Source organism: Nilaparvata lugens, chromosome 11 (assembly GCF_014356525.2).
Source record: "Nilaparvata lugens isolate BPH chromosome 11, ASM1435652v1, whole genome shotgun sequence".
NCBI classification, from domain to species: Eukaryota; Metazoa; Arthropoda; class Insecta; order Hemiptera; family Delphacidae; genus Nilaparvata; species Nilaparvata lugens.
Genome location: NC_052514.1, coordinates 5,365,674 through 5,385,206, shown reverse-complemented (window position 1 = coordinate 5,385,206; position 19,533 = coordinate 5,365,674). Strand labels below are relative to the sequence as shown.

Below are 19,533 nucleotides of genomic sequence, written 5' to 3'. Positions count from 1 at the left end.
AAAGTATATTCGTATGGCTTTTGTTGGTGGGGAGTCCTTTGCGGGAAGGTCCCACCGCCTGAATATATAATAATTTTAGCCGTCAATGGGCCTTACGACTGTCATACTTCAGCCGGGACCGACAGTTTAACGTACCCATCCGATAACACAGGAATATTATACTATTACTATATTACCCCTGCAGAATAGTATACTGCAACACTCTCAGCATAAATGCATTGCAGTGGTGTATCGAAGTCGTTCAGGCGAAAGTGTATCCATAGAACGAAGTTTCTATTGCTGTAGTCTGGAATAATACAGTCATGCACAGTGGCATTTTTTCTAATCTGTCAGCATTCCTTATAAAAAGCATCACTGTTTCTCATTCAAACAATGCTGACATTTCAAGGCAGATTTCACAATAACTGTATGATGAAATATACAGTTATATAATAAAAATATATTCCACTGTTGGAAGAATATCCATTTATTCATGAGAGGTTTGTAAAGGGGCACAATAAAAGTATCATACTTGAATACTGTGCTGGGAATAATATTCAATGGACCTCTGTATTCAATGGGTGAGCTTCCTTTTTATAAAGTACAGTGAAGAAAAAACATATGTGAAAACATGGCTGGGAGATACCAAGGTACAATGGGAGATACTGTTGAATGATAAATTAGGGATTGAACTTCTCATGTAAATAAAGTGAACGACATTCTGAAATATTGTTTTTCTCGAACAATGTAACTCGTAAAGTTTGAGTTCGGTTCCAAGTCATTGTTTGGTCATCGTGCAGTCGATAGAACTCAATTTTTAAGTTACTTTTTCTGATGAACATGATGCGGGGATAAGGATGAAAACTTCAAGTTTATCTCCACTAGTTTCAAGAGAATCATGTTTTTGATCGAAGCCTCAGCTTTGTGCCTGGCCTTTTCAAAGGTAATAGAATAAAAATAATTTTGAAGAAAAATTTTAGAATTTTAAAGGTAGACCGGCACATCTAGGAAATGAATCTGAGTCCATACTATTTTAATTCATGCAGGAGAACGGGTTGGAGTCAGGAAAACTACAGAAGGTTTTTGCTATGTCTGGTTCAATCACCTGATTTCACACTCTATGTCACGACAGGAAGGCTAAGTTTTAGAGATAATTCTATAATCAATATTCCTCGATGACTCGGAGCCACAATCTTTAAATATCTATCCTGGGAAACTCGAAGTCATGGCCGTTCAATAGAGAGAAAATGATTTATTTCGCTAACTCACTTACAATAATGGCTCTAGCCTATTGCGTATTAAATTTACTATTATACTGGGGAAAAGGCCTGAGTGCTCGGCACAGCTTTCAACTAGTTCAGGACTCTTGATAAGATGAAGAATCTCAGTCATCCACAGGATACAGGATGGCGTATCACTGTTGAGAGAATAAACATTTGAAAACGATACAGAAAAAACATCCTCATACAAATCTGTGTATAATTATTGGTGAAGTTTACTCAACAATCCCAACAGATCTTACATCCATCATCCCCTGTGTGTGATGTACTTATCACCATAGAATTGTAAACTGTTTCTATTCCTAAAAACTATAGTCTTTCTATGCTATATTACTGGCTGAGAGGTTGTGACTATCAAGATTATTTCCAACTTCTCAGTCGATTCTAGATAAACTTTCCAGTAGAGGTGAGAAACCACTTCATTTATCAAGATGAGAAGTATAAAAGATCGTTAAGCTTGGTTTACACTAAAGTTATTAACAAAATGTTAATAACTTAAACTTTTCTATTTTGTACTTTCTTCTCACTATCTCTCTCTCTATCTATCTGTCTCCCTTTTACTCTCTCTTTCTTCCCCCTTCTCACCCCTTCTTCCATTTTCTCTCTCTCTCTCTTTAGTTAGTTTTCCTCTTGTTTCCTCCTCTGAATTAAAATGAATATATTAAATGATTCGGACTCTTCTTCGCACACAGGCATCATAGCCCATGTGAAGAAAATTTCCTATTATGCTTTCTACAATTTTTTGTAATGTGTATTTATAAAGAGGGATAAATTGATTTGATTTGATTTAATCATCATAGATTCTATCAGATTGAACGGAACTTGACAAACACATATGTTCATCATGTGTATAATAAGATATGTTCAACCTAATAGAATCTATAAGGTTTAAGTTATTAACTTTGGTGTAAACGCAGCTTTAGGATAAGGATTGAAAATCAAAAGGAGAATTTCTCAGAAAACTTTATTATCAGATCTTCAAGTTTCTAAAAGTCTATAATATTACAGTTGTATAATAGAAATAAACAATCGACAATAGAAACCAAAATTATTGGTTCAGAACATAATTTTTGGTTCATGAAACATGAACATAATTATCATTTAATTCATAGAATCCAGAACTCTTCTTCTTCTTCTTCTCCTATATGCCGTCTCCGCGACGGAGATTGGCGATCATCAATGCAATTTGGATTCTATTGACTGCAACTCGCACTTCAACCAGACGAACTCTAGAATCTTCTATACAATGTTGAATTTCAAAAAGCATAACTAACAAAAATGCTGAGGTTAATGAAAGTTTAAAAATTACTCAAATTCAGTTCCAGGTGAATGATTTTCAAGATCATAAACCATGGAATAATATAGAATTCTAGAAACTTCCAAACAATTTTAGTTCCAGCTGCAGTATTTTAAGAAGCTACTCAACAAATAAAAATACTGAGGCTAATATAAGTTGAAGAGTTGCTCAAGTGACTACCAACTAAAATGTGGCTCCAGGTGTATATTATTCTAGATCATAAACTTATTTATAGTATCTAGAATAATTCTAGAAACTTCTAAACAATTTTAGCAGCCGCTGCAGCAGTCAATGCAGCATAGTTAGCCAAGGCGCTATGCTCACTATGAGCCGCAGATGAACTTAAGTGACCACTCAAGTGCGAACTTAAGTGCGAGGCAGCCCTAGCTGCAGCCAGGTAAGTGAGAAGTGTATTGTAATCGAGTGATGAGGAACTGCTATAGTGACCGCTGTAGAGTCCCAGGGCGTATTCTAGGGCAGCTGCCGAAGGGTCCAGAAGAACTGTTAACGGGTAGGAACGAGGAACGGTTACTCGCACGGGAACTGGTAAGTGAACGCCTAGGGAACGGTGAACACCCAATGGGTAGTGGCGGCCCAAGTGGATGGGTACTGAGATCACGCTGCTTGACCTGGAAAAATTGGAAAATTTTGAGAATTTGTAAATTTATACAAGGTTTAAGATTTTATACAAGATTTTATATCTGGTTATATATGTTTCACGGTTCTCAAAAACGGCTCTAACGATTTTCACGAAACTTGTAACATAGTAGGTTTATGATATAAAGATTCGATTTCACCAGGTCTCATTCTTTGGGAAACTCGCTGAACGACATTAAAAGAATAATTCATCCTTGGAAAACAGATGATAATTTCGTCGTCTCTCGATAGCAGAAGATGCGTGTGCCTGTGCGGGAGAGAGACAGAATTATTTCTAGCTGTGTAATCATAATCAATCAGCGAGAAATTTTATCTAGCTAGACAATTTAATCGATTTGATCAACATAATCTGATTTGTTGACATGACATGATAATCCTCCTAAACTAGAGTATCATAATTATCAAAGTTGATCATTATTTGACAATTTCAAGTGATCAGTGAGTGTTATTTTGTTATTCAATTTGGTTTGTATATAATTTGAATAAGAATTTTCTTGTTCTCAAATGATTGAACAGAAAATTGAACCTGAATTTAAGTGTATGGAACATAAAGCTGCGTTTACACCAAAGTTAATAACTTTATCCTTATAAATTCTATTAGATTGAACATAACTTATCATACACATGATGATCATATGTGTTTGTCAAGTTCAGTTCAATCTAATAGAATCTATAAGGATTAAGTTATTAACATTTTGTTAATAACTTTGGTGTAAGCCCAGCATAACCTACTTTCTGGACTATTTATAGTGTATAAATCAAAATTCGAGAAAGAAACAGTTTTGGGTTGTGCCTGTTAGTACTTCCCCAATCATTTTAAAGAATTGTGTTCGGTTTACCAAAAGTCAATAAATAAATAACGAGCGAAGCTCGGTGTCCCGATATTGATTATTCAATGATCTATAACGATGGATATCATATTATCTGAAAAAATAAAACTCAGCTTAGCATGTATTATTCCTCTCTAAATTCCAATGATTATGTTTATGTCACGCACTTTACATTCCTGGTCCTAGAACACTCCTTGAGGAATATAAAAACAGTTGACAAGGGATAAAAATGTTGATGATAGCTTGATGTTTTACCCTTGATGGACAGAATCAGCGACTCCATTGGTGAGGCCTCTCTTCTCCTTAGATATGTCTTGAGTGGGGTTCGAGGCACTGGCCTGCAGGTAATGCTGTTGAGCGGCTTGGTTGAGGGTGGCTGGACTCAGGGGTCCAGGGGGTGCTTGCTGGTAAGAGATGGCCAACTAGAAAAACATTTTTTTCGTAAGTCTTCATCATGAGAATACGTCCTCATGAGTCAATGAAATGAGAGTACCTGACAGGTTATTTTATTCATCCATTTATTCGTGGATACAATTATTACAAATCATAAAACAAACATATTATTCAAAAGAAATTAAAAAAGTATAGCTACATAGGATATTGGAATAGTTGAAATAGGATCATTGATTGAGAAAAAGAGTGTTTTCATGCAATTTTCTCCCAGTACCATATCACTGAATTCCAGTGAGTATTTCTTCAATCTAAGAATCTTTTTTGCTAGAAATTTATGTAAAATCTTCAACACTCGGCCTCTGCGCACAGGTTTTTCTACCTTGCAGGGACCCTCCTTATATATTATATTATTATATTATATTATATAACTACTACTTATAATAGCTACTGTATATATAACTATTAAGTGATGTTTATACTTGAAGTTCTAAACTTTGTAATTATCATTGAGCATGAATAAATTGGAATTTGAGGATGGAATATTGACAATATCCCATTTTGCTTTGAAAAAGGAAGGGTACAAACTACTAATCACCAAATCATGCGTTAAATTAAGTTAGATTAATAAATTCTTGACTAATCCTATACTATTAAACGAGCAGCTCCTGTTTATATGTTTATATGTTTGTATTCACCGGATCTTGAAAACCGTTTTAACAATTCTCACGAAATTCAGAACATAGTAGGTTTATAATATAAAGATTCGATTGCACTAGGTCTCATCCCTGGGAAAACTCGCTGAAGGACATTAAAAGGATAATAATTATATTTCATCCTTCGAAAAACAGCTGATAATAATTATTCCTTCGTCTGTTGGTGATGGAAGTGAGTGAGTGTGTTCATGTGTGTGGGACTATGTCAAATGACTCAGCTGTTGAACTTTTGTAATCATTCAATCAGGTACTTAGTGCCGGTTGCAAAAAAGCCGGGTTATTCTCAATCCTGATTAACTCCAGTAGATCCATCTGTTTGAAATGGTCTTCTCTGATTTGGTTCACGTGAAATTAATCGGGATTGAAATTTAACCGGCTTTTGTGCAACCAGGCCTTTGTGAAGAAAATTTTTACATTTCTCTGGGAATTAATCTTGATTTACTGTGATTAGATAGAACATTTCTGTATGAACTATGAATGCTATTATAATTTCTTCTTTCGTAATAGATTTTTCATGCTTTTGTACTCCAGAGCGAAGCTCGGTCCCCGATATTATTCTAATAATGTAATTCTAGATCGATAGAATATCACATGCATACTCCAAGTACATTATACATCATGCGGAATGAAATGTTGGTGAGATACGTCATATACCTCATAATACAGTATTGAGTATTAGTTCTGCACTTAGACTGAAATTTATACACCAAAACCACTCATACAATACAGGTGAACTGAATCAATGTAGGATATCAATCTATCAATTAGGACCCACCATTGATTCAGTACAAAACCGACATTCCCATGAGACTTGACCACGATATGCATCAGACATTTCACTGCGATATGCATCAGACATTTTGGAGTGCTTCATCAATTCTCCATGAAGAATATTACATTCAATCAGTAAAGTGATGATGGTACACTATAACCCTAAACGATACACTATAACCCTACAGTATTCCGTACTCTATAACCCTATAGTATTCAGAATTCCACCTCAAATACATGAATTGCTACTATGCCACTCATGTTATTAGGGTTTAACCCATTAGGGACGTACATTTCGGCATACGGCCAAATAGTATCGATCGATATGTCGATAGTCCCGAACTATCGAGTCTCGAGAGACCCCGGCTCCGAGATTTGGCTGCCTGACAAATAGGTTGAGATAAGTGCTAGTATATATGCAACACGTATCAAAGATTGATTGCAGCTACGTTTGCGTTGCAACAAATCGGTGTTACAAGTTACAGCTTGTTGCAACAAATTTTTGTTGCAGCTTGTTGCAAGTAGATTGAAACAGTTCTATGATATTTTAATTACAGCTAATTGTAGTGAATGTAATTGTTCTATGATGTTAGTATAAAGGTGCGTACAGATATACGCGCCGCGAACATGAGCAATTCTCTTCAGCTGACTATATCTGTATTTTTACAGTAACGGTAAGATACAGATATAAAAAGCTCGGCATCAGCTGATTAAAAGTGAATTGCTCATGTTCGCGGCGCGTATATCTGTACGCACCTTAACAGTTTATTGTAATTATTGTAAACTGTTTCATGATATTGGTAGGCTCATTAAAGTATAATTGAACGTGCCTTCGCGAGTTCTCACTTTTGACTTTCTGAAGGCCAAAGTCGTTGTCAGTCTGTTTGTAGGCTATATTGTACGATAACTTTTCAATATTTAATCCTTCATTCTGTATTATCTTTTTCTTAAGTCGTGAAATATTTGTTCAACTTGACTCAACATTTTCCAGTTATTCTTTTTGAGAGATTATGTTTCAATGAACTAAATTATCACTCATTATTATTGATTATTCAATCCATCAAACATCTTTCTCAGTATAATCGAATGAAATTCAAGTGGTGAGCCGTTGAAAGTCCAATTAAGCCCTCTATGACTAGCCAATAAGAAAGAAGTAATCAGCAATACTTCATGCTCCTTGTTCATTTCTATCGTCAAATAGTGTCGACCAATCACATGCGAGTACACTTCAGTAGTCAATACAAGTCCACGCCCACAACGCACTCTCATTGGCTGCTTCGTCTACGTCATTGAATAGTCTCCATTTCTTGGAAGCTGAATTCCGATCACACTGACACACTGATTGTTCTTGTCTCACGTTGTCTCGTACATTATTTGCGGAGAGGATAATCATGGAAATCTAATGCGTTTGAATGATAATGTATAATAATCAATCTAGATATTGACCAGTTGTTGGACTATATCGCAAACGAAACTATTTTCAAGTTGGAAATCTTGTCTCTTACTCTAATATTGGCGTATGAAGGAGGCTCCTTTTTCCTTTTATCTCATCCTTGAAATGCAAAATTTCCAAAAACCTTGTATATACGTCGACGCGCAATTAAAAAAGGAGCATACCTATCAAATTCATCACCTTCTTCTTATTCAGTTGAGGCTGAATAGTAACTCTTACTAGTAGTTCTGTGAACAGTAGACCTCACGCAGTATTCTCATCCACAAGTACCTGATTGAAACTATAGACCTTATGGAAATATAGCAATAGACTAGCTTCTCCACTCATCTGTGTAATCACTTGTCAGCTGATTTATGATGAATAATTCTATAGTATGATTTTTACTCTAATATTGGCGTAGGAAGGAGGCTCCTTTTTCCTTTTATATTATCCTTGAAATGCAAAATTTCCAAAAACCTTGTATATAGGTCGACGCGCAATTAAAAAAGGAACATACCTGTCAAATTTCATGAAAATATATTACCGCGTTTCGCCGTAAATGCGCAAAATATAAACATATAAACATTTGAACATGCCAAACATTTCAAATGCCAAACCGTCGACTTGAATCTAAGACCTCACTTCGCTCGGTCAATGATTTGTTATCAATTACCCTGGAATAGTGAGTAAGTTAATCATTCGAAGTTAGGAATATTGTGTAGTGCTATCTATGAACATCAATTTTTAATCACCAGAAGTGATGCAGTTGAGTTCTTGATGTGAGTATTCAGGCTCTATTAATTAACCTGAAATAGGAAGTAAGTTGACCATTTGAAGGTACGAATATTGTACCTAAAAAATAGGTGTTTTTCAGAATACAAGGAGCATCGTTGCCAGGTGTACCTGGAATCTATATGAGATACAGCGCTCTACCTGATCTCAGATTGTAGAGCACAAAGATAAGCCCAAATGGATTTTGAATTATGCATCTGAATTGTAACAATCGGAAGATATTGCTGATCAAAAACTGAAATACATTGGAATTGATTTTTCCTTTGGATTTCACTCATTTTTGAAAAATCTTACCTCAGTGCTCATTATGTAAAAAACTCACAATGCTAAAAATAAAGATGAAAATTCTACTAATAATAAGAAAACAAAGATATTGTCAAATTTCACTAAAAATTTATTAAAACAGAACCATGGTTTCACGTAGTTAACCAACGCATCATCAGCTGTACTGAGGAATGAAGACCTACAAATTCTACTGTTGAATTGAACTTTACTTTGACAAAACTTGAACATTAATGACTAATCGTAAAACAAGTTAACAAACTTCATGAAAATTTCATCAAACGTCAAATTTCATGAAAATATATTACCGCGTTCCGTCGTAAATGCGCAACGTATAAACATTTAAACATTTACACATTAAGAGAAATGTTAAACCGTCGACTTGAATCTTAGACCTCACTTCGCTCGGTCAATAAATATTCAACAATAAGCAAGCGCTTCCAAATTCCTCATTAAATGATTCAAGTTTGGATAACTGGATATTAAATTTCACAAATTTTCTCAATTTCGTGAGAAATAAATGCATATTTTGTTCTACTGGTAAGCTCCTGCTCCAGATCAGAGACAAGATTTTAAATTGAGAAGCCTCTAATGTAACCTGTAAATCAAGTAGCCCAATGTGGATTTTTGGCAACCAAGTCAGGTCCCAAATGCAGTCACTAGTCCCAGTAACATGTTGCAATATCGATAACACTAGAGTGTAACAGCATGCAACAGGAATTGGAGATTTATTGAAATTTTACGCGTTTGACAGTATTATCAGCAAATAAGAGCCAATGTTATCGATTTGTAACGCTGGCTATTGTTAATTATTGCATTTACGTGGAGATTCAAACTTCACCAAAACTCAATTCGAACTGTTATCATCCCCTTTAATACAACATCAACCTGTTTCCCGTTCAACCAATTATGACAATATAAAGTGGATCTCTCTATAGTGAGGTCCACGTTATAATGGCAGTGTTTGATTATTAATGGTATTGCTGTCCTTGTCTATCATTCAACAAAGCTGATAGTGCTATCTCTTGCTCTGTTGCTCTGTTTTCTAACCTTCCGGTAGTCGTGCCCTTCTCAATCACACGAGCAGTCGCGTGTTGTATTTTGTACAACATCCAATTTTCCAAGTAGTGTTGTGTACTCTGTTTACTGTCGAAACATATTAATTAATTAAACTTGAATTTAAAAAACACTTTTGAAGTGAAAATACACTTACTCTTGTAGTGACTGACGATCGTTTCGACCTGTAGTTGGTCATCATCAGTCTGTGGGAATTTACTCAGATGACAAGGCTTGGACACATAGCCTTGTCATCTGATTAAATTCCCACAGTCTGATGATGACCAACAACAGGTCGAAACGATCGTCACTACAAGAGTAAGTTTATTTTCACTTCAAAAGTGTTTTTTAAAATTCAAGTTTAATTTTAACAGTGAAAAAGTATGGATATACAACAGATTAATTAATTGTATAATTAATTTTTCCATCTTCTTGGATTATTTTACGCCTATGAACATTTTGATGATTAGCCCAATAAGGTACATCAAGCAAAGCCATCAATTCTGTGTTATTGGGTCCCCATATACAGTCTTTCCCTATCTTATGCACTTTTGCGACTAAATGGCACCTAAAGACTGACTGAACCATTGCTCGGTTGATACTGCAACTCAGTGCAGTCATGGAGGGGAAGTTTTGGAATGCATAGGTGACTCATTAGCTGACACCACCCCATTCAATAGTTATGTGCAGCAAAAAAACTGACACTGTTGTACTTTTTACAACAGCGCGACTGTCGGTAGGTTAACAATGTGGGATTAATAACATTGATTAACAGAATATTTCATCTTGATTAGGAAAATTAATTATGAAATTATTGAAAAATATAATTTATTGCTTAGTAAAATATAATTGATTATTTAAAACGAGAATGAACAGTTAATTATTACATCAATAAACCTTTATCAGCTACCGTCTATAGAATGTTTTGAACTAATTGTTGAAAATAATGCTAAAGTGAGGTCCACTTTATAATGACAGTGTTTGATTAGCAATGGTATTGCTGTCCTTGTCTATCATTCAACAAAGCGGATAGCGCTATCTCTTTCTCGCTTTGCTCTGTTGCCAGATCGTTTTTCAACAATGTAGGATTAATAACATTGATTAACAAACTATTCCATCTTGATCGTCTTTCCAACAATGTGGGATTAATAGCATTGATTAACAAAATATTATTCATCTTAATTAGGAAAATTATTTATGAAACTATTGAAAAATCTAATTCAATTTCTCGCTTAATAAAATATAATTAATTATTTTGAACGAGAATGAACAGTTAATTATTACATCAATAAACCTGTATCAGCTACCGTCTATAGAAGGCATTGATTGACAAGACAGAGGATCGGCATCGTTGTTTTCCTATCTTTCTCTACTGCCATTACAACGTGGACCTCACTATAGTGTTGTGCTGTGTGATATCTGATTACTATCAGTTAATCGGGCCTCCAGTAATTATCGTTTTGATTAGTGGGAGTGTGCTGATCTAGTTTGGGAGATCTAGACAACTAGGACAACTAGACAACTGGGACAACTAGGCCTATAGTGTGGTATACTTCGAATAATGTACGCATTGTTATATATTTGTGATAATATCAGCCTACCTCATACAAATATACGGGATGGGTGAAAAGTTCGAGAACGGCTCAATATCCCATACACAACAGTAATTTGACGGTGGGTGTGATTGGGGATCCCACTCAAAATGGAAAAACTACTTTACAATGACTTTGAAAATCTGGTCCGCCATCTTGGATCTGCCATATTGAATGCAAATTCATTTTTTTAAATAGGAAGGTGGTCATGCAATACATTATTTCAATAGGGAATTTCAAGAAAAACTGAATTACGGAAACCGCATATCGATATCTCGAACCGTTTTGGAAATATTCACATTATTAATCAATACCACTCATGTATTTCATTCCTGATTGATAATGTGAATATCTTCTGAACGGTTTGCGATATCGATGTGCGGGTTTTGCCATTCATTTCATCTTGAAATTCCGTATCGAAGTCATGTATCTCATGATCACCTTCCTATTTAAAAAAATAAAGTTGCATTTAAAATGGCGGATCCAAGATGGCGGACCAGATTTTTTAAGTCATTATAAAGTATATTTTTCAATTTGAGTAGGATCCCCAATCACACCCACCGTCAAATTATCTTTGTGTATGATATATTAAGTCGTTCTCGATCTTTTCACCCACCTTGTATAACATAATTCATGTTTGAAAGTATCTCATCAAATGAGGGCTACTCAAAGGACACGATAGAGCTTATTATATACAAAGCCGCAACTGTGGTCGCATTTACCGATCATCGGAAACTCTTAAACATTCATTTATTTCATTTCACAAACACAATTTCAAATTAATGATTGGGAGAAAATCAACAGGATAAACCCAAAACTGTCTCTCTCCCTTAAAATCTCTCTCTAAAAATAGTCCAAATGAGGTTATAGAAACACTTTTATAAAAATCACAAAAAATTTAAGTCCAATTAAACATTATACTGAAAATTATTTATCTGGGATAATCAGAAAGATGAAAAGAATAAGTGAGGTCCAATTTACGATGACAGTAAAGAAGGATGGGAATGCCGATTCACTGCCACCCTTACCATATAGTTGACCGAGTGAAGTGAGGTCTAAGATTAATTGACCGAGCGAAATGAGGTCTAAGAATCAAGTCGACGGTTTGGCATTTCTCTTAATGTTTAAATGTTCATATGTTTATATGTTGCGCATTTACGGCGAAACGCGGTAACAGATTTTCATGAAATTTGACAGGTATGTTCTTTTTTAAATTGCGCGTCAACGTATATACAAGGTTTTTGGAAATTTTGCATTTCAAGGATAATATAAGAGGAAAAAGGAACCCCTCCATACGCCAATATTGAAGTAAAAATCAGACTAGCCTATAGAATTATTCTTCATAAATCAGCTGTCGAGTGGACTATAATACTATCCGTTCAAAAACATCGAACATATTGAAAATGTATTTTTCCATCAACGTTGTAGACAGTTGCAGCCAGACCTGATAACAGCGCTCACACTCACATTCCGGGATGACACGTCACGGTACGATAGGTCAGGAACCTCTATGTTTATTTGGGATTTTTTCTAGACATTTTAAATTGATAGATTATTCATTATTTTTTGAGAAAACATAACAACAGGTCAATGTAACTTACTGAGCGCGATGTCTACTGTTCACATAACTACTAGTAATAAAGTTACTGTAATTATACCGAGAAAGAACTTCACATCTTTCATGAATCTGTGAAAATTCTGTAAGTTGAAGTGGGAAGCTATAAATAGTCAAGCATGAAAAATTATCAAAAAACTCCACTATTTGATATTTAGAACACTAGATCAACTTCATAAACTTCAATGAACTGGAATGATTGATTCTTTTTCCTTTATTGATTGATTTATTTATTTATTGATGTACATATACATATAAAGGCTCACAGACAATACAATGAAGAGCCTTTTTCACACAATTAATAGATAACCATACTACATAATAAAAAAAACTTAAAAGATGAAAAATATTATGGAAAAATTATAGAAGAGAATAACATGAAAAGTAAATCAAAAATTAATAATAAAGATAAAGGAAACAAAAAGAGTTTCAGCCAGAGCTCATAACATTTCATGAATCACACGAGCTACAAGATAAATTCATTTCACAATTTTTCTTAAAGACATTAAATGAGTTCGAAAACGGATCTATATGTTCATTCAAAGTATTATATAATCTTAGACTTTTAATGAGAAACGAATTATTGTGATGAGTAGTTCTCACAAAAGGGATGTTGAACAATATTTTTTTCCAGGCCTAGCATAAGGTACATTGAAATTCAATAAATTTATGAATGATGGAATATGTACTTTATGATTTAAAATGTTGAATAATAGCAATAGAGCATTTACAGATCTGCGTAATTCTATAGAGTGCACTTCAAATATCGATTTTAACTCACTAGTTGGGAAATTAAAGGGACAAAAGCAATTATTTTTTTCTATGTATAAATGTCTCAGAATTCTATTTTGAATTTTTTCAATTTCATGAATGTCTGTCACATTATAAGGCCCCCAAACTACTGCAGCATATTCAAGTTTACTGCGAACTAGTGCATTGAATATTCTTAAACTAACATCACAATTTAGTGAATGGTTTGGTATTGCGAAATATAAAACCCAGTAATTTATTAGCACTACCTAGGTTATAGTTAACGTGATTCTTGAAATCAAGTCTTGAGTACATGATAACACCAATAAGATATTTAGATCCATTGATACAATAAGAACATCATCAAAATGATAGGGAGAGAAAAAATGAGGTAACCTTGTGATATTCCTCTCTCAGAAAATTTAGATAAAGTTGCACATAGTCCGAAATAGTCTTGAAGTCTTGAAGTTTTTCACAGAATTTCCAGTCCTTAATTATTTTCACAACGTAGATTTTTCAATTCAGATGCTTCAAAACCAAACATGGAACAAGAATACATGAATTTCAAAAAACTTCCACCGAATTTTATTCATTATTTATTGTACAAAATACTACAATCATAATATAGTTATGACATTGGAGGAAAAAATAGGCTGAGCCTGTACTATTTCTCTCCAAAAATTTCGATAGAATGGTAATGTTGTCCAAAAGTTGAGGTTATGAAAAATTAATTTAAAAACTTACTTGGACTAGGAAGATGAAGCCAACACACTGGACATCCATGATGCTCTGGTTCAATAGAGAAGGATCTTACAGAGTGAACTGATAGGTACTCAATTGGTCCCCCAATTTATATACAATAGAGCTTTCATTTTCATCCACGAAAGTATGTGATAGTACATCTAGTAAAGGACTAAGTACATCAATGTACAATATCCTGGTCACAAGCTTCAATCACATGTTTTAATTATCAAAAACACTGTATCGAGATCAACTTTGACAAACTGTCAGAATCTATCATATGGAGATCATTGATGTTATAAGCGAAAAATGCTGACATTATAAAGTGAATCAGAGTACAGAGAAAGTGAACAATGTGGGGGTGATTCATCAAAGGATACTATTATCCTTAAGGATAGTTGAAAAACATAATTTAACTCACTACGTGATAGGAAGATGTAGTTTTTAATTGGTTGGGATGATTTGATGCACGAGGAAATAATGACAAAACATGATTGGAGCTCAATGAACAAGAGAAATTAAGTGAGAGTGAAGGTGAACTTCTGCTTTGTAAAAAGAAAAGTGTAATAATATGGAATTGAATTTGAAAATTGAAACTTCACGAGAACAAATAAATGTCAAGAATTTAAGGGACTTCAAGCAAGAAGGACTTCAAACTGTGAGCATAGATTGAATGGGGAGAGAATGCTGAAAGTTCAATATTCAATTACTCTACCAACAGAAGAATCAGTACTAACATCACTGCTCTTGACCAATCAGAGTATCAATGTTTCACTCTCTTAGTGACTAGTGAAACACTTGAGGTAAGCAATAAATCTTTTCTGGGGAAATAAAATTGATTCGTGAATAAAACCTGCAGAAAATTCATTTCAAGTCTGAAATGCATTTTCAAGTGTAATAATAATTTGTTTCATCTTTCTGATCAACCGAGATACAAAATTTTTAGTATAATGTATATTTGGACTGTAAATTTTTGTGATCTTTATAAAAGTGTTTTCATAACCTCATTTGGACTATTTTTATCAAAATTAGGGAGAGGAACAGTTTTGGGTTTATCCTGTTGATTGTCTCCCAATCATTGATTCGATGTTGTGATTAAGGAATGTAATAAATGTAATAAATGTGATAAAATTAAATGGAACCTGAAAATTAATGGAAAACTTGCAGTAATGGAGATGCAAACCAAATAGAGGATGAGATTTCTAGGGAAAGAACAAAATGTGATAATATAAATTGATGAATAAATGTTTATTTACCAAAAAAACTAAAACTACTAGGTACATCAATTACAGAGAATATTAGATAGTTTACAATAAACAATAGTTAGTTTCAGAAATATCCTATAATTTAGTCCTCTACATGTTTAGTGTTTGTTGTGTGGAAATTGACCTACTCCACTATGGCGTACCATGTTCTAGAGCATAGGTTTTGTTTTTTGCTTATTTTTAAATATATATGAAGAAACGTTGTTTAAGTTCAAACAAGCATCAATCCAAACAGAAAATTAACATACCTATCTCTCATCATTTTCAAACTCAACTATCTGAACATTTTCGTTTCTAATTTTCGATTGTAAACCTTATATAGAACTAGCCGTCAGGCTCGCTTCGCTCGCTATATCCGTCTAGCCAGGGGGCTCGACCCCCTGGACCCCCGACTGGATCGTCCAAAAATGAAATCAGCGGGTTCGCTTCGTTCGCCTGCATTTTTCATTTGAGCTTGCTTCATTCCATCAGAAAGTCAAAGTACTGATAAAACGCAAAAAAGCTGAGAAAAACGTTGGGAAAACGCTGATTTTGGGCGTATCTTTGATGAAATATTAAATTCACCTCATCACAAAAGTTTTAGATCTAGCTAAACCTCTGTACCAAATTTGAACATTTTCTTTCTATTACTTAATGAAAGAACTAAGAAAACGCAAAAAACCGCTAATTTTGGGTGTATCTTTGGCGTTATTTCAAATTCCTTCTAACACAACATTATTACACCCCAGCTAAGCTTCTGTAGTAAATTTGAACATTTTCTGTTCATTTGTTCTCGATAAATCTGAGAAAAAGCAAAGAAACGCTGGAAGAACGCTAATTTTGGGCGTATTTTTGATATTATTGCAAATCCCACAATTCTACAAAATTTTTAAATAATTTGATTGGTAGGCAGATTTCCATTGTTTTCTGTCCAGAGCTGTACTTTTCAGTTGGATGTAGCTCTGGATCCCTAGATCTAAGCATAGATCTTGGTATTCCTAGATCTTAGATCTAGCATAACATTTCCATGTTATACTAGTGAAAAATAACAATTCTTCAAAGAAATGAATCCCAAATTTGTCAGTGATATTCATCTGAGATATCAGATAAAGTGAAATTCATCTCCACAATATCAAGACACATTAAGCTTCGTTGGTTTATTCCTTCTAAGAAGATGGATGAAAATCTCCCTCAGCGAAGAAGCAGTTATTATTTTCCAAAACCCTACACAATATTTTCAAATTTCACGATAGAAAAATGATGGAAATCCAATTTTTCCAAACTCTCATATGAGAACAGTGATCCAAATGAGGCGGAACATTATGAATATGAAAATATTTGCGAAAAATATCGTATTTCATTGTTAGAGCTGAGAATAATGAGATTTTGCAATGTGAGGACAAACGGATTGGAACATACATGATGGATAATGATGTCATGAAGGAAATGAGGAGAAAATTGAGAGAAATTCTTCGGAAATAATGAGCTTGATCGGCCTATTTACCTCATCATAATACAAAAAATAGTGAAGCGCTGAATTTTATTTGAGTCCTCGAAATTCAGGAAATTTGAGAATAATAATATTTTGTCTAATATGAGATGAGCTCGTGTGTATCGAATAGATTTCCTCGAAAATATCATGTTACTCGAGTTCTCCCATCATTACCGGATAATATAGAATGTATTGAATGTATTCAAAACACGTTTTGTAATTCTGTTGTTTCTTAGAATGTGAATCTATACTTCAGTCATCAATTTTATATTCTCCTGCGAGCGTGTAATTTTTTAGTAAATGAGAGATTTTCATACTCAGTAATGAAGGTGGAAAGCAAACTGCTGGGTAGATGATAATAATGAATTAATTATTATTTGAGGGTGAGTTGAGGTTTCTTCGGATTTCATCATCACGTACATTCTATAATATCTGATAATAATGATGGATTAATTATTATTTTGAGCCTGAGTTGAGGCTTTCTCGAATTTAATCATCACGGTCAAGAATGCAGGAAGTTTCTAGATGAAATTGAATATCATACTAATTACTGACACTGATTAGTATATTGGTAAAATATACTGATTACTCATGAAAATTGACCTTTTGAAAAAGAATCTGAATTATACGAGTTGAACTGGACAGTCTAATAACATGTAGCCTATTCTTGTATCTTACTAAAGATTGTTACACTTTAAACTATAATAATTGATAGTTGTATTATTCACTAGCAGGTGACCCGAGATCTGCAAGTGTCTAATTTATTGAAAAATTGACAAACTGAGAACTTGACCAACTGAAATCTTGAAGAATTTGAAATAGGCCTATAATCATCCTCAGTGGATTAAAAATCAATAATAATATGCAGAATTTCAAGTTAATCAGTCCAGTAGTTCACACATGATGATCCGTCATTCGTGAATTCCCTATTCCATCATTTATTCATTTATTTATTTATTCATTTTCTTCACATACAAAGGCTGACAGAAATCCATAAAAAGCCTTATTTACACAATTAAATGAAACAACAATTAAACTTATATACATTTTGAAAATAATTACATTCACATAAAGAAAAATGTGAGAAGAAAGCAAAAAGCATTTACTCAGAATAATCGAATAATTTCATTATTATAAAGAAAAGTGTGGAAAGAAAGAATGTAAAACAATCCTTTCCAAAGATTCTAGAGGAAAATACAATAAAAAAACGATTTAAAGATTACAGGAAAGAATATAATAACTAATAAAAGAAAAAAAACTAAGTAAACAGGAAAACAAAAGTCTTAAACTAGGAGAGTTCCAGCCAGAGTTTACAAAACAATTCATCTCAAAAACGAGCGTCTTATGATAGATTCAGTTCACAATGTTTCTTATATTCATTGAATGAGTTCGAAAACGGATCAATGTGTTCATTCAAGCTATTAAACAGTCGTAAGGTTTTATACAGAAATGAGTTATAATGATGGTTTGTTCTAGCAAAGGGAATCTCGAGCTATATAATGATACGTGTATAGAACAATTCCTTCATCTATTATAAATGCATTTCTTCAGAAGGGATGTGATTAAATGTCACTGGAATGTGAAAAGTTAGTATCCGCTTCCGTGAGTGAAAAATATTTTTTCGTGACAAAATCAAGTAATTCGTCAATAGAGTGACAAGGTTGCATAATTTAGAGCTTCATGCATTGTCACACATGATGCTTACATTCATGTAAATTTGAGCGAGGTTGATCGTGTATGTTGAAGATATGAGTCATATGTGATATCACAGTTATGATCATTATTTATGAAGGAGTATCCTGTTCGAGATATCCTGTCTTTAGAATCTCTTCAAAGTAGCAAAATTAAATGAACCTTTGTCATCATTTTACTTTAGAGAAAGAAATATCATGGATTCCTGTTCAAAATATCCTGTCTTTGGAATCTCTTCAAAGTAGCAAATTGAATGAATCTTTGTCATCATTTCACTATAAAGAAAGAAATCTCATGAATTAGACTGAAAATGTCATTGCAAATTTTGAGAATAATAGTTACTGAATAATAAGAGAATAATGAATATAATGATCATACTCATTGTATGATCCAGTGAGTGTGGAATGTACACTCTGATCTTTGTAATGTACAATGCATGATCCAAACCTCTAATCCAAAAGAATTTCGGAATAACGGAAAACTACATATTGTTATTTAAACAAAAATCATTTTACAATAATATAATAGTCTAGAAGAATTTGAGATCCAAAAGAATCTTACAATAACGGGAAAGCAATTTATTGTCATCTGAACAAAAACTATAATTCAAAATTATATATTAACCTTTCGGTAGTCGCACCCTTCTCAATCACAAGAGCAGTCGCGTGTTGTATTTTGTACAACATCCATTTTTCCAAGTGTTATTTATTTATTTATCACATTGTGTACACATACTTAACATTAGCAAAGGCACAACAGGCTCATGCCCAAAACTGTCCCATTCTTTTTTAAATACAATTTACGCTCTTCAATAATCAGATAAACGAGCAAATTTTGAATCAAATAGATACTATTAGAGTCTAGAATCGGAAAATGTACTCTGTTTACTATCAAAACATATTAATTAATTGTATAATTACATTTT

At 33.6% G+C, this 19,533-nt stretch overlaps 1 protein-coding gene across 1 annotated transcript; it reads right to left on the bottom strand.

The window, feature by feature from the left end:
• Nucleotides 1-2,209: 2,209 nt before the first annotated feature.
• LOC120353537 lies at nucleotides 2,210-14,264 on the bottom strand. The gene is made up of 3 exons (XM_039437464.1): nucleotides 14,184-14,264; nucleotides 4,299-4,465; nucleotides 2,210-3,185 (listed from the first exon to the last, which is right to left on the bottom strand). Exons 1-3 carry the CDS (start codon nucleotides 14,220-14,222, stop codon nucleotides 2,816-2,818), a joined length of 576 nt encoding a protein of 191 aa, XP_039293398.1. The 5' UTR covers nucleotides 14,223-14,264; the 3' UTR covers nucleotides 2,210-2,815.
• Nucleotides 14,265-19,533: the final 5,269 nt, after the last annotated feature.